Source organism: Orcinus orca, chromosome 8 (genome assembly GCF_937001465.1).
Source record: "Orcinus orca chromosome 8, mOrcOrc1.1, whole genome shotgun sequence".
Taxonomy (NCBI): Eukaryota; Metazoa; Chordata; class Mammalia; order Artiodactyla; family Delphinidae; genus Orcinus; species Orcinus orca.
In genome coordinates this window covers 3,513,687-3,527,965 of record NC_064566.1, presented here as the reverse complement: position 1 = coordinate 3,527,965, position 14,279 = coordinate 3,513,687, and the positions used below count along the sequence as shown (strand labels likewise).

Genomic DNA, 14,279 nt, shown 5'->3' with positions numbered 1-14,279 from the left:
GACGAATGTCTGAGAAACAGGTTTCTCGGTCCCCCACGCGCCCTTTGCTGTGGCTTCACAACTTTTTCTCCTTTGTTCTTGGCTCTGCTTCTGCTCTGGAGAGATTTTTCAGACGGAAGCCTGGGACTGAAGTGAGCTTTAAAATTGCCCTCAGGGATCAGACAGATGCTGGCCCCTCCCTGGTTGTGCTGGCCTCCAAAGTCAAGTCAGCAGGCAGTGAAGGGCTGGGTCAGTCCAGGCCAGACCAACAGGAAGTAAAGGCGTTCCCTGCCCCCCTTCTCCCAAACCTCTTCCTTCGCCCCTTTCCCTTTGCCTGGGGAGTTTTTTCCCTCTCTCCACGTCCCCCATCCCCAGATGTCCGTGGACTTGATGCTTGTTGCCCTGTTCACCTATTAAAAGTACGTGGGAGAAAAATGTCATTTACACCTTAGTATGAATTAGATCAGTAGTTTGCCTGTTCTCATGAGATTTGCTGTCTCAGTCAATGAAGAGCTTAGGGCCACAATAGAGACATTTGGGGCAGTTCCAGGAGAACAGGAGTTAAGGACGGAGGGGGATGTGACCCAGGAGGGCCTCTGCAGAGCCCTGCACTCACACACTGAGCTGCCAACACTGAGTCCTCACTTAGCTTGCATGAGTCCATGTTCCAGAACAAAGGATTTTGAAAATACACGGTTGAGAGTGATTCGTGGCATTCCCGGGGACAGGGAGTAGAGAACACTGTGGTTGCTCGTCCGAGCAAGGAGGACACACAGGAGCTTTGTTGCACGGCTGACTCTGAGTTTTAGATGTTCTCGTGATGGGGTAATTCTGCAGGTGGCCCAAGCCTGGAAGCAGGGCTGGCTTTTCGGAGCAGGTTCCCTCAGAGCTGCCCCAGGGGCAGTCAGCTGCCCTCAGAGGCAGTGAAGCCTCCATCCCAGGGCTTGAGATCTCCTGGGTCCAGCCGTCATCAGAGGAGGCCTTGCACATTGTCAAGGGGCGGCACCAGATCAGAGGCTCCGGGGTCCTCGGCTAAAATGCACATCCTGGGTCCCCACACTCTGCCCAACCCTGGCACCACCCTTCCATCTGCTGAGCCTAAGAGCTCGGACCGCACCCCTCTACTCCTGCGCCCCTCCCCCACCCAGAGGGGCCGACGCCCTGCAGCCCAACCACCCCGCCTCTGCTCTGACCAGGTCCGCCACCAGCCTCGGCAGCCTCCACGCTCGTGCCCCTCACTCAACGCTCATCCCAGCTCAGGGCCCTGCCTGGCTGCAGCCTCCATCTGGAATGTTCCTCCCTGGGCTACCTCCCTAACTTGTCCAAGGTCACCCGGCAGGCACGCAGGTCCCTGGAGGGAAGAAGCCTATGCCATGTGTCCTCTGGGACAATCCCTTCCGCGAGCCTTTGTGAGCACGTACTGTGTGTCAGGGCCGAAGCACGTGACACCTTCCTCTCGCTGGGATTCGGTGTGGGTGGCTGTGCGGAGGCAGCCTGACTCGGCCTTCACCTGGTAGCGGCACAGCAGACGCGCCTGCTGTCCCGTGGAATTTTAATTACTTCCAGGTGCGGGGATGCAGCCAGCCCGTCATCGTGACGTTCCTCTCCGCCGTGGATGCTGGATGAAGGGGCCCCCGAGGCACAGCCTCACTACGGTCCAGAGGGAGAAGGCGCCAGCACCCCCAGACCAGCTCAGCCCGGCTTGGTCCCTTCTCCTGCCCCCCTCAACTCCCCCCTGCAGGGGAGCCCTTGCTCTTGAAAAGGAAGCACCAGTGCACATCCTTAGAAATCCTTCTATTTGCATAGACACAGAGTCTGGTTGTCAAAGTCTTCCCAAGGTCTCTGTCTCCCGAGTGGCTATGAATGCCCCTTTCACGGAGAGGCCACCGTGGCCGCCCATGAAATATCACCCAGCCCACGCTCTGGGGGCGTCCCCCCCCCCACGCTGCGCCGGCAACCTTGTAACTTCACAGGGACAGGGCAGCAGCGCTACGGGGGAAACTGATGGATGAATCGGCAGTCCCTCGCCCTTCGCCACTGTCCTCCCCTCCAGACCCTACCATGTCCCCTACCAGAGCCCTGGCGCCCTCGCCCACAGGCCTTTCCCCTGCCTGGAGCGGCTGTCCTCTCTTCCTCATCCTCCTGGCTCCCGGTCACCCTTGAGGGCTCGGCTGAAAGCCACTCTCTCTGGAGAACCTTCCAGGACCTACCGTGATCTTTCTTTCTCAGGCCTCTCCCTGGGTTTTCTGACTTTCCCCGGCAATGTAAGCGCCGGGCGGGCAGGTCTGTCTTTCCGTTTGTGTCTGGGGCTCACAGCTCTGTGGCTGTACACAGTAGGACTTTAGTAAACTCGCTGATTGCCCAGGGGAAGGGGAGGCACCCAGATGTCTGGCGAGCCCAGTCCTGTACTTCCCTCCTGCAGCTCAGAGGTCTGATGAGGGCTGGTCACTGGGCTGCTGTGGCGGCTGGACCAGTGGCCCCAGGACTCTCGGCCCCGGCGGCCTGAAAATGTTAAGACATTAGCTCCACCCTCCGGGCTCCTGGGGAGAACTCCTCGGTGAAGATCCCACACCTCCTTTGGCCAAGAGGCAGCTCAGGGGTTGGTTGAGTCAGATTAAAATTGCCCCCTCGTAACAGTGCTTGCTCTGCGCGGCACTGGAGTCCGCGGACACTGGCGAAGCACGCGTTATTCACTCATTCGTGCTTTCGTTAAATATTGGGTGGCCAAAAAGTCCATTCGGGTTTTTCCGAAACATATGGAAAAACGCGAATGAACTTTTTGGCCAGCCTAATATTTTTTTGCCACCTGCTGTGTGCTTTGCTAGGTGCTGAGAATACAGCCGAGAGAGACAGACAAGGGCCCTGCTTTCCTGGCACAGAGAGAAAGTAAACAGTCGGGTAACAAGTGCTGCTTGGAAGCAAAGCCGGAGGGGGCGGGAGTCGGCGGGGGTGGGGGGGAACAGGGAAGGCCTTCGGGAAAGGCGATGCCTGAGCAGGAACCCCAGGGAGAAAGTTAACTCCTGTGAAGTCATTAACAGGTGTCTGGCCATGGAGAGGGGATCCCGGCCCTCATTCAAGGGAAAACAGTCCCCTGCTGGGGTCCCCAAAGTCAACAGGCCATGACAGGAGAAGGAAGGGTCCCTGCCACCTGGCCCCTCCCTTCCCAGCTGTTCCCAAATGTCATTGGCGCCGCAGAGGCCCGTCTAGATCCATGCCGGGGCCGCAGCCAACAGCGATGTGCCCGTGTGCTTTCTCAGGCTGGAGGGCCAGGCTGGCTCGGTCCCCCCCGGATAGCAGAGCACCTCCTCAACACACTTTGCCTTACGAAACGATTGACATGCATCTGCTCACACAGGCCGGGATCCACCTCAGGGCACCATGTTTCTCCCTTGTTTTCCTTTTGGAAGGAACTGGGGGCACCGACATCCTCCCTGACAAAGGACAGGATGCGCATTCTCTTCCGAAAGGGGCTGGAAGGAGCCCGGTGTGAGTTCTACAGGGAGGTGAGGAGTCTGGGGCTGAGGTCAGAGGTCAGCCTCTTGCCAAATGGGGCAGAAAGCAGGAAGGAAGGGGGGATGGTTACGAAGATCTCAAGGCGCTTGCCCTGAGAATCGAGTTGTAGAATAAAACATGAATTAACTGAAAATTTCTCCTCCAAGGGATTCTCTTGCCACGTAGGGGTGGATAGAAGGGGCAGGAAAAAAAACAAAGACATTTGGTTTTCCAGAAAGCCTGATTTCAGGTGTAATAATTCTCACACAAGAAGCAGGGAAGGTGGCTCTCAGGCACTGCTTTTGGAAGGGATGGTGTTCGGTGCAGGGGCGCGGGCACCACACAGGGGGCGGCCCTGGGCCCTCCAGCATCTGCAGGATCACAGATTGTGGAGTATCTGGGCCGTGGTCGGGGTGGGCTTCTGGGGGGATTCCAGGACCACAAATTGTATAAGCGTGAAGGAGGAGGTCACATACTTTGGGCCCATTTTTAACCATTTAGGGATCAGGTGGTCTGTGTGCGTGTGTGTGTGTGTGTGTGTGTACTTACTAACTCTACAGGACATGCACTTTGGGGTTTTGTCTCCATAAGCAGAGGGATGGAAGGGGCTGAGTTAATTCCTTGTGGGTTACTAACGCATTCCCAAAGTCAGACGCTGTCCTGGCTTGCAGAGGCTCCTCTCTCTCTCGCCCTCTCCCCTCCTCCCCACATTTTACCTCTTAAGAGAAAATGCTTTGGGGCCCAAACTCACTGAATCATCGGCTCAATTCTGTACCTTTGTCCTCCGCTCGGTGGCTTACTTCTGGTGTCATTTTCAGGCACGGAAATCTGGAGTCACTGAATGAATCATGACAAAATAGCCTGGAGCTGACATTCTAGCCAAGGGAGGGGGTGGGACAGACAAGAAACGAGACAATGAAGGGAATTATGCAGTGGATGAGGGGTGGGGTGACATCTGCACAGAAAAACAGAGATGGATGGACAAGGTGTGGGGGGAGGTGACAAAAGAGTGAGTGGATGAGCGAATGAATGAATGAATGTGTGAGTGAATGAATAAGTAAATGAATGAATGAATGAGTGAATGATTGAGTGGGTAAATCATGGGTGAGTGAATGAATGATGGGTGAGTGAATGAATGAATGAATGTGTGAGTGAATGAATGAGTGAATGACTGAGTGGGTAAATCATGGGTGAATGAATGAATGATGGGTGAGTAAATGAATGAATGAATGTGTGAGTGAATGAATGAATGAGTGAATGAATGAGTGGGTAAATCATGGGTGAGTGAATGAATGACCTCCCTACCAGTCCAGGCAGTACTATCAGAAGAGCCGGGGGCTAAGAGTCCTCCAAGCAGGCAGCTGGGTAAGGTGCCCCACCCCATGCACTTGGCTGGCATCTCAGGCAGCACCCACTCCCGTGCTCCACGGTGGGGCAGACAGCCCACGTTTGCTGAACCTAACACTTAGCACAGGGACCCTTGGAGGATGCCCTCAGGTGGAGCAGGTCTCCAAATAGAGAGCTCCCTCACCTCCTCCACTCAAAAGCCTCTGTGACCAGCTGTGTAATCATATAAGCTTTGTAATTAAAGACTAAACTTTGTCAAAATATTTTAGGAACGTGTCTCCAATTGGCCCTAAGCAAAGGTGGTTTTCTCTAAATTGGTGCTGTACAGATAAAAATCCGATAAACTGGCCATTTTCCCTCAAACAGTAAAAAGGGTACCAGGTTACATGGTATGTCAGAGTTTTTAATAATAGTTTCCCTTTTCCTGGTGATAAAACTAATTTGTATTCACTGCAGAAATCTTAGAAGACACAGAGAAGTGTAAAGCAGAAAAGAAAGGCCATCCAATAGAGTTTTCCTACATAATAAGAGACGGCTTTGTAGCTAACCTGTTCAGTACCTCGCCCCTGACCACAGGCAGCTCTGATCCTTGAAATAGGGCTTGTCTGAATTAAGATGTGCTGTGTACGTGTAAAACACACATTAGATTTCAAATTGTTATAGGGTAAAAGAATGTCCACTAGCTCATCGATAATATTTTTATTGATCACGTGTTGAAAAGATAACATTTTATAGAATAAGTTACATAAAATACTTTATCAATTTCCCTTGATGATTTTTAGTCTTGTTATGTGGCTATTTCAGCATCGCAGATTACCAGTGGCTCAATCACGTTCCTATTGGACAGTGCTGTTGTGTAGGGCCCAAGAACCCACTCCCTTAGTACACCAGAAAGCTCCGCTGGAGGATGAGGTCCAAGGTCCCAAACCTGGAGGAGGTTCGTAGTTCTGACTCCCAGCACCGGGGCAGGGAGAGCCAGTGCCTTGCTGGTGAGGCTTCTGGTTCATCAGCTCATTCACGCCTCCCAAAAACGTTGGGTCATTGCTTTAAGCTGGGTGTCCAGCCAGCCAGGCCCCAGAACACAGGATGCAATGAGCTTGTACCCGCAGTGAGCTTGGCCGCAGGACGGAGACCCAGGACCTAGCAGAGGCCTGACGCAAAACAGAAGCTCTGCGCTGAACCGTACACACATGAAGGTACAACCGCATGAACAGCAAGGTTTCCAGGGAAAGGCCATTCGTGGCCTCACCAAACCCAGAAGGTCTTTGATTCCAGCCCTGGGGTCTCACAGGAAAGCATCAGGGTCTTCCCATAAAGATACCAAAGCCTGGTCCTCTGTCCAAGGATTTCTGGGTTTGCTTTATCTTTGGGGAAGCTGTGTGAGGTCACACAGAGTGGTCCAAGAGGATCAGCTCCGGAGGGAGACCCAGGTCACCGACCTAGGCTGTGACGTCAGGGTCCAGCCTCCCGCGAGATGGGCCTTTAGGGAAATTAAGGGTTGTGTGTGGCCACTGACCCCAGGACAGCAATAATGCACATGGGATGCGCTCCAAAACACACGCATGCGTGCGTGGGGAGGATGCAGGCGGTTGGGCTGTGCCGGTGAGAGCGGTTGCTCCTGTTCACACATTTCAAGGCATGGGGCAGCTCCATCCTAGCTCCGCAGCCTGGGGGCCTCACGCCACCTTCAGCCTGGAGCACCTGGCTCTTATCTCTCAGCAGCTCCATGATCTGGAAGGCTCTGCCTGGTGGGGTGTGAGCCCGGATGAAGGCGATCTGTGCGTGGGACTTGGAAATCCTTTGTTCTCTTGGGGAGGGCTGATGAAAGCAAGGCAGGCTGAAGCCCTGCTATTCTTTCAAGACCCAAGAAGAAGCGTTAGACCCCTGGGCGGGGCTTTCATTTTGAGAAGCGGGCAGCCAGCTCGCTGCGATCGGACTCCCCACCCTCTGCTGGGCAGGGTGGTCCAGAGGCTGTCTCGGCTGCATCCTGCATCCCGTCCCCGGTGGGCAGGATTTCTGGTGCCCAAGTGTCTGTCGTCATGGGAATTAATATCATGATGCCTGTAGGGTCGCTGGGGAGGAGTGAGCAGCCATTGGAGACTCAGTCTGGACTTCTCCCCAAACCTCCAAAGAAAGGACCTTGGCCGGGGGTGGAGGGGTGACATCTGTGTGAATCCACTTGCAAATGGCTGTAATCACTATAAGAACTCAAGTTACTGTTTGTAGGGAGCTTAGCACAGTGCTGGACTGTAGTAAACACTGCCCCACTGCTTGTTAAATAAATAAACATAAACTGGGAAATCTATATTGTGCCAAAGATGGGAGGGAGGGGGGGTTAAGAGGGGAGAAATAAAGTAGGAGGAGACGTGAGGAAGATGGAGCAGAAATGGGCCTGAGTGCCTGGTTGGAGCCAGCAGAACAGAGATGAGTCAGGCCAACTGACTCAGGCCAGAAAGGCTTCCAGGAGGAGGTGACGGGCTGGGTTCTAACTTACCCTGGGCATGTTTTTAGAGTTCCTAGGAATTCTCAGAAGGCGGGCCTTGGGTTAACAAAACACATAAATCATCTGAAAACCCTCTGATGGAAACAACACCCCTGGCTGCTGTGGGGGTGGGGGGCGTCCCCCAGACAGAGCTTCATGCTTGGGCTACTTTCCAGAACTCTGGGCTGGCAGTCTCCACGCCCAAGGAGTCTCCCATCCAGCTGCAGCTTGCCAGCTTCTGCTCAGAGCTCTGCTATCATTCGAAGGAAGGAAATGACAGGGGCCAGTCTCCCACCCACCGTATCTCAGTTATAAATTCTCCAGGCACATCTTCCCTGGGGATAATTACACCCTGAGTCGCTTTTAGCATGTTAGGTCATATACCTGTGGGGTGTTCGTTTCTTTCCTACAGGGACTGCCCACCAGATACTCGAAGGGGGCTCAGAGCCAGCGGGGGATGGGTGGCCGTCGGCGCTCACAATAGCCCTGAGTCATGAGCCGCTCACTTCTTCCACGCTCCTCTCCCCACCCAGGCTGCCCGTGAGTCAGCGGCGTTTATTTAGCACCTCTGAGTGCAGAGGTCTGTCCTGGGGAGAAGGCTGCCCCATGCAGGGGTGGCCAGAACGAGGGACAGAGCGGCCTGGTGTGTCCTGGGCTGTGCCGGCCCCTCCACCCACTGAGAGCAGCCCTGGGGGGGCATCTCTGTATTTTGTAAAAACAAATCATAACTCCCACCTCGTGTATCTCTGATAAAAAGCCAGGTACCTCTCCAGGCCTCCATTCCCATCAGAGAAATGGGGGTGGTAAGATCAGCCTCCTGGGTCTTCCTTGCAGCCTGGGAACAGGGTTCTCAACAGGGAGGGGTTTTGCCCCCAGGGGACACCTAACAATGTCTGGTGATGTGCTTGGTTGTCACACTGGGAGGGAGATGGTGCTACTGGCATCTAGTGGGAGGAAGTCAGGGATGCCGCTGAGCAGCTCACAGGGCACGGGATGGGCACAGGATGGCCCCAGGACAAATTACGATGCAGCGCCAGATGTCGACAGAGCCAAGGTAAGAAGCCCCGCCGGACAGCGCCATATCAGAGACACCCTTGCGGGAATAATCCCTGCCCCGGGCTCACTACGGCCTCATTCTGCTCGCTGTGTGAAGCCTGCTCTCCTGGGGAGGCTCAGAATGGTGCCACTAAGCAGGAACAGTGCGAGACGTTCTTTCTTTCTCGTGCACAATGCCAAGGAGATGAAACTGACGTTGCAAAGAAAACACCACTGGAAAGGGCCCCCTCCTGCCACCTACAAAGGAGGCATTCACCCAGGAGCACGCCTGGCCTCCTCTCCTGCGCCCCTTGTCACCCTGTGCTTGCACTCCTGGTGACTATTAAAATGTCAGCAGAGATGAAAGTGCCTAATGCTGGGTGACATCACAATGACACGAAAAGGCAACACGGTGGCAGAAAAGGGTGAGCCGTGAGGCCCAGAACTTCCCATGATAAAGGGTACCACTTAAACTAATTGAGACCGATTTTTCCTAATTCATGAGCGGGGAATGAATCCTTCTGGTGAAATCAGTCCCTTTGGGTGTTTAACGGTGAGAATCACTGAGTCAAAAAGAAGAAAATACAAAAGTAATGCAACAGTTATCTAGAGGATCTGTTTATAAGCAATTAGCGGTTCAGAGTAGAGACGGAATCCCAGCATGATGGCCCGTGAGACAGGGTAAGTCAGGGAACCCAGGAGGTGAAATCATCACCAGAACAAAAGGGACCCTTTAAAGTCCTTCTAACTTAAGAGATATCTCAACTAGAAGCGTCCCATTCCTCCTTCCTGATTTGGTGGGAATGTTTTTACTACTTGTTGGTCCCTGGAATTCCAAGACCCAGGAACCCCACCCCACGCCCGGCCCAGGCCATAAGCGGCCCGGGGATGGAATTGATCCCAGCTGGCCCATCCTTGCACCTGCTCTGCGCAGAGGCCACCCTGCATCTCCCCTCCCCTTGATGAAGCATTTCTACACCGTCCACCTCAGAAGCTTAGGGGAGGGGGCGAGAGGAAGCAGATGCAGGGAGCAGGGCAAAGCAAGGAACTCGACTGTATGTGGCAAAGAAAGTGATGCTTTACAAGCAAGCAGATGTCTTGAACCTGGCTAAGGCGTGAATCCCAGAAACAAGTGCAGAAACACAGCTTTGGGGGTAAAGCCAGAGGGGGCGCTGTCTCCGGAGGAGGTGGGGAGCTGCCAAGCCTCAAAGACTGTCCCCCACCCTGCCGCCCACAGCAGGGCTCAGGCACAAAGCCCCCAGGCCTCCCGGGGTCAGCGGTCAAGTGTCACCCCCCAAACGTTTGGAAATGCCAATGTACCCAGAATTGAGGGATTACATTTTTCCTCTTTTCTTCATAAATTATATCTCGTAGGCTTCGGCAAGGCCCTTTGCCCCTTGAAAATAAATTTAGAAAGATGGTACATTAGGGTTACACAATCTTGGTTGTTCACCAACACGGATAAGAGAATGAAGTTACATAATCTTGTGTGTGTGTGTGTGTGTGTCTGTGTGTGTGTGTGTCTGTGTGTGTGTCTGTGTCATTCTTCCCAGCCCTGAAAACTTGAACTTTTAAGAGCAAGGTCTCCCTGGCGTGGCAGAAACTGTGGAGGGCTGTTTCCGGCCTTCGGCAGCCTAGCGCACTTCTCCAAACCTACTCTAGCTGTCCAAGGTGCAGACAAAGAGTCCTTTAGGGCCGCTCAGCTCCCATTGGCAAGGCCAGCCCAAGGATGGAGTAACCTTCTTGCATTTCTCCAGGTTCAAGAAATTCATGAACTGGAGTCTAAATGGGAGAGGGAAGGTCATGACAATGACAAAATGAGAGTTTGTAGTAACAGTGGTGGCCGCTGCCCAGCCTCCCCTGTGCCCGGCACTGAGCTGCAGCTTCACACACGCTAGATGCTCACGGAGAAGACGGAGTCCCTGTGAGCCTTCAGGAGCCACGTCCAGGGCCACAGGGCTGGAAAGTGCCAGAGCGGGAACCCAACCCCATCCTGTCTGATCCCAGAATGCATTCTTGGAACCACAGCAGGCTGACGACATCATGGCCTTAGAAGGCAGCTTTATAATCATTCTTTAGAATCATTTCTGTAGGCCCTGAATGTTCCTCAGTGGCCATTTGACAAGCAAGTATTGAGTATCAACTGTATGAATCCACTGTAAAATGAGGTGGAGTAAAGAAAGTGCTGTAGTCAAGGTACAGGCAGGTTCTTGGGCCTCAGTGATTGGGTGAGGGGCAGTCCAGGATGACTTCTTGGAGGAGGTGGCATTTGGCACACACACCTTGAGGAACTAACGGCATGCAGAAGGGCAGAAAAACGGGAGACTTCATTCCCACTGGGCAGGGCTGCTAGCGTGGCCCCCGAGGGCTAAACCTCAGCATGGTTGCCCCCAGAGACCTGCGTCCCCCTCCTGCAGGGATGGAGGATTAAAAATGTCCTGAGGAGTGCCAACTGTGTGCCCGAGCCCTGCTAGTCCTGGGATGAGACCATCCAAGTCACGGTCCCTCCCTCAGGGAGGCAGCAGAGCATCATGAAGGAGTGCAGGCGACTCTGCATGCGCTCCCCCGGCCCACACTTCCTTGGCCTCCGAAGTCCCCAGCCCCCTCTGCAAAAGGAGGACCAGGGTGTGGGGTTAAATGAGATGTACTGTGTCCCAGACTCTGCTCGTGCCTGGGCACAGAGTACTAAACATTCCATAAATGGGGGCTGCGGGCAACCTGAGGGGGCTCCGGGGAGCTGGACAGGGCGGGCATGCAGAAAGCAGGGGAGGCTCCCCGGAGGAGGTGAGAGCTGAGTGACAGCCGGCTGGAGTCAGCCAGCGGGTGGAGCGGGAAGGGGCAGGGAGAGCATTCCTGACTTCTAGCTCAGAAGCGTGTCTCCCCTGCAAGGTGACCCGCAACTGAACTGTAAGGTAGGGGCGACTGGACCTTTCCTCCCTGACGTGAGAACCGGGCCACCAAGGCGCGCTTTCCCCGGATAAAAATAAACCTTGGAGGGGCCCGCAGGAATGGAGTACTTTCTTCCTGTGTTTTAATTTCTACGGAAAATCTGACCCGCGTGGCCGCCGCCCCGGCCATAAGCGGGCGCACAGCGCGGATCATCTTTCTTGGAGGCAAAGGAAGCCGGCCGGCGTGTGGGCCCCGCGGGACTGGCAGGGTGGGCGCTCCCGCACCGCAGCGCGCGAGGCCGGGGCCGGGGCCGGGCGGCGCGGGCGGCGGGCGGAGCGGGAGGCCCGGCCCCCCGCGAGCCAGCGCGCCGCGAACGCTGCCTGTCCGCTTGCAGAGGCCGCCGGGGCCGTGGATGGGGAGGGCGCGTCGCCCGGCGGTCCTGGCGCACAGGCGGCCGCGATGAGGGTCAACGAGAAGTACTCGACGCTCCCGGCCGCGGACCGCAGCGTCCACATCATCAACATCTGCGCCATCGAGGACATCGGCTACCTGCCGTCCGAGGGCACGGTGAGTGCGGGCGGCCGCGATCCGGCGGGAGGGCCGCGCACCTGCGCCGCGCCCCGGACGGGCGCGACTGGTGGGGGGCGGGGCGCGCCAGGTCCGCGGGGCTCGGGGCGCGTGGGGGGCGGTCACCCGCGCGCCCGCGCCCGCCCCGGCACCGCGTCCCAGCCCGCAGCCGCTTCGCCCGAGCGGGCCGCTGGGGCCCCCGGTGGGATAGCCGCCTCGCCCCGGGAGGGTGGCAGCCTCCAGGCCCCACCCCGCCGCCACCCTCCGGGGACCGACGCGGAGTCCCCGGAGCGGCGCGGGGTTCGGCACGGGAGTTCCGCACACCCCGGGCAGCAGGCGGGCGCCGGTCGCTCGAGACTGACTTTCCGCGCTGGTCCTGGTCCCCAGCCCGGCGCTCGCGCCTGGCCTGGGTGGTAGCCGGGCCGCGTGGGCCAGCGCCTGGCCGACCACGTGGTTGGGTCCCCTGTCTGGGGTCCCCGGTACCCCTACCACTCTCTCTGGGGCGGGACCCAGCGGTCGCAAGGATCCCCGGAGGTCAGAATTTGCCCATGTGGGTTTCGGCTTAACGCTGGAACAAAGTTTGCCTGAAGGGGGAAGGGCTGAGACCAGCGCCCTCAGCCGGGGAGCCCCGCTGCCGCTCGTTCTGGGTCCAGAGAACAGACTCCCCTTTCTCCCTGGTGCCCACACAGCCACTGCCAAAGCCCCTCCCCAGGAGATGCGGAGGCCCCAGCCCCGTGTTTCCCTCTGACCAAGCCCAGGATTGCCCTAGACTGCCTCTCTGGCCTCAGCCGGAGTCCGGCCGGGCATCCAGGGAGGTGCCTGTGGGGTGCGGTCCCGGAAAGGCAGAGACCCTCCGGCCTTGCACCCCCTGGGGTCATGCCTGGGCTCCTGTGGGCTATGGGGGTGTCCTCTACAGCTGGGCTTGGGCAGAAATGCTGGCAATGTTAGGGACCAGTGTTGGTGGTGGCCTTGAAAGTTTAGGATCATCATTTCAAGCGCACACTGTGTGCCTGCTGCGTACCAGGCCCTGTGGGATCCCGGACACCACCAGAGCGAACGGGCCGGGGAGCCCCGCCCAGCTGGGGCTTAAGGAGCAGTGGTGGAAGTTACCCAAGACAGCGACAAGGGACGCTTCCAGAGCGATGGGCCCGCCGCTGTGTGTTAACTCATTTCACTCTCTCAGTAACCGTGTGGGGTAGGTGCTGTTACCGCAGATGAAGAAACTGAGGCCAGGAGGGGGCAGATGACTGTCCCATGTCACCCACCAGCTGGGAGGAGAGCTAGGAAGGGCGAAGACACAGAGGCAGGTGACCACGGACAGCCTGTAGGAGGGATGAGCATTCTGGAGGAGAAGGGGCCAGTTATACCCATAATGGGGTGGGGTGGGGCCTTTCACACTAGGAAATCACATATTTGAAGACCTAGAGGTGGGAATGAGGGGGACACCGGTTAGGAGGCATGAGGTAGAGGTGGCAGCTAAGGAAATGGAGAGAAACAGACATTCCAAGGTACACCAGATTCAACTTGAGAATGAACGGGCTGTGAAATTAAAAATGGAGCCCTTGGGTTCCCTGGTGGTGCAGTGGTTGAGAGTCCGCCTGCCGATGCAGGAGACACGGGTTCGTGCCCTGGTCCGGGAAGATCCCACATGCCGCAGAGCGGCTCGGCCCGTGAGCCATGGCCGCTGAGCCTGCGCGTCCAGAGCCTGTGCTCCGCAACGGGAGAGGCCACAGCGGTGAGAGGCCCGCGTACCGCAAAAAAAAAAAAAAAAAAAAAAAATGGAGCCCTTAATAAATGGCCCCTGGACTCTGGAATTTTAGTTCAGGGACCCGTTGTCTCTCGCAATCCAGAAATTCTCGGCTCCCCCAAACTCTGGCGAGGGCCCCAAAGTCTGCAGAGAGGCAGCTCGGCTCTTCTTTCAAGCTTCTCACGGCCCAGAGGAGGCTAGTGACTTATTTTGCACAAAGTCTTACGGTGGGGAGGCTTCAGGTATGACGGGCTTGGAGGGCTGTGAACCAGGAGCACGTGGCCGCAGGAAGGAGGGCTGAGCAGCGTCCCACCAGAGACATGGCCACAGACAGGCTGGAAGCCGTGGCTCTAGGAGCTGGGGGCCTGTCTGTGCAGGGCAGGCAGTGTGCCGGGGAGAGCCTCCGAGGGCATCCCCAGCACAGCTCAAGCCAGTAAGCGTTGCTCAGTCATTACTTTGCGTCACCCAGCGAAGGTGGCTCTGTGCAGGCACAGATGTATATATATATATATATCTGAATCAGATATATCTGAATCAGATATATGTATCTGAATCACTTTGCTGTACAGCAGAAATTAACACAACATTGTAAGTCAACTATACGTCAATAAAAAATAAATAAATATAAAGAAAGAATGCACTGGGTCGCGGTCCAGCGACCAAGGTGTGGATACAGGGCTCCGCTCTCCTCTTCTGCCCTTTTCTAAGAGTCTGGGGAGGAAGTTTGCAGAGACAGCTAGA

At 56.2% G+C, this 14,279-nt stretch overlaps 1 protein-coding gene across 3 annotated transcripts in view; it reads left to right on the top strand.

Moving 5' to 3' along the window:
• Positions 1-11,009: 11,009 nt before the first annotated feature.
• ANO1 (anoctamin 1) overlaps positions 11,010-14,279 on the top strand; it is a 91,155-nt gene continuing 87,885 nt past the window's right edge. The window contains exons 1-2 of one of the 3 annotated variants that reach the window (XM_033402485.2): positions 11,010-11,247; positions 11,619-11,791. In XM_033402485.2, the coding sequence (XP_033258376.1) occupies positions 11,684-11,791 (108 nt within the window). In that variant the 5' untranslated portion in view covers positions 11,010-11,247; positions 11,619-11,683. Of the gene's footprint in view, positions 11,248-11,328; positions 11,792-14,279 lie in introns of those variants that run through there. The other 2 variants (XM_033402487.2, XM_049713034.1) reach the window with 2 other exon arrangements.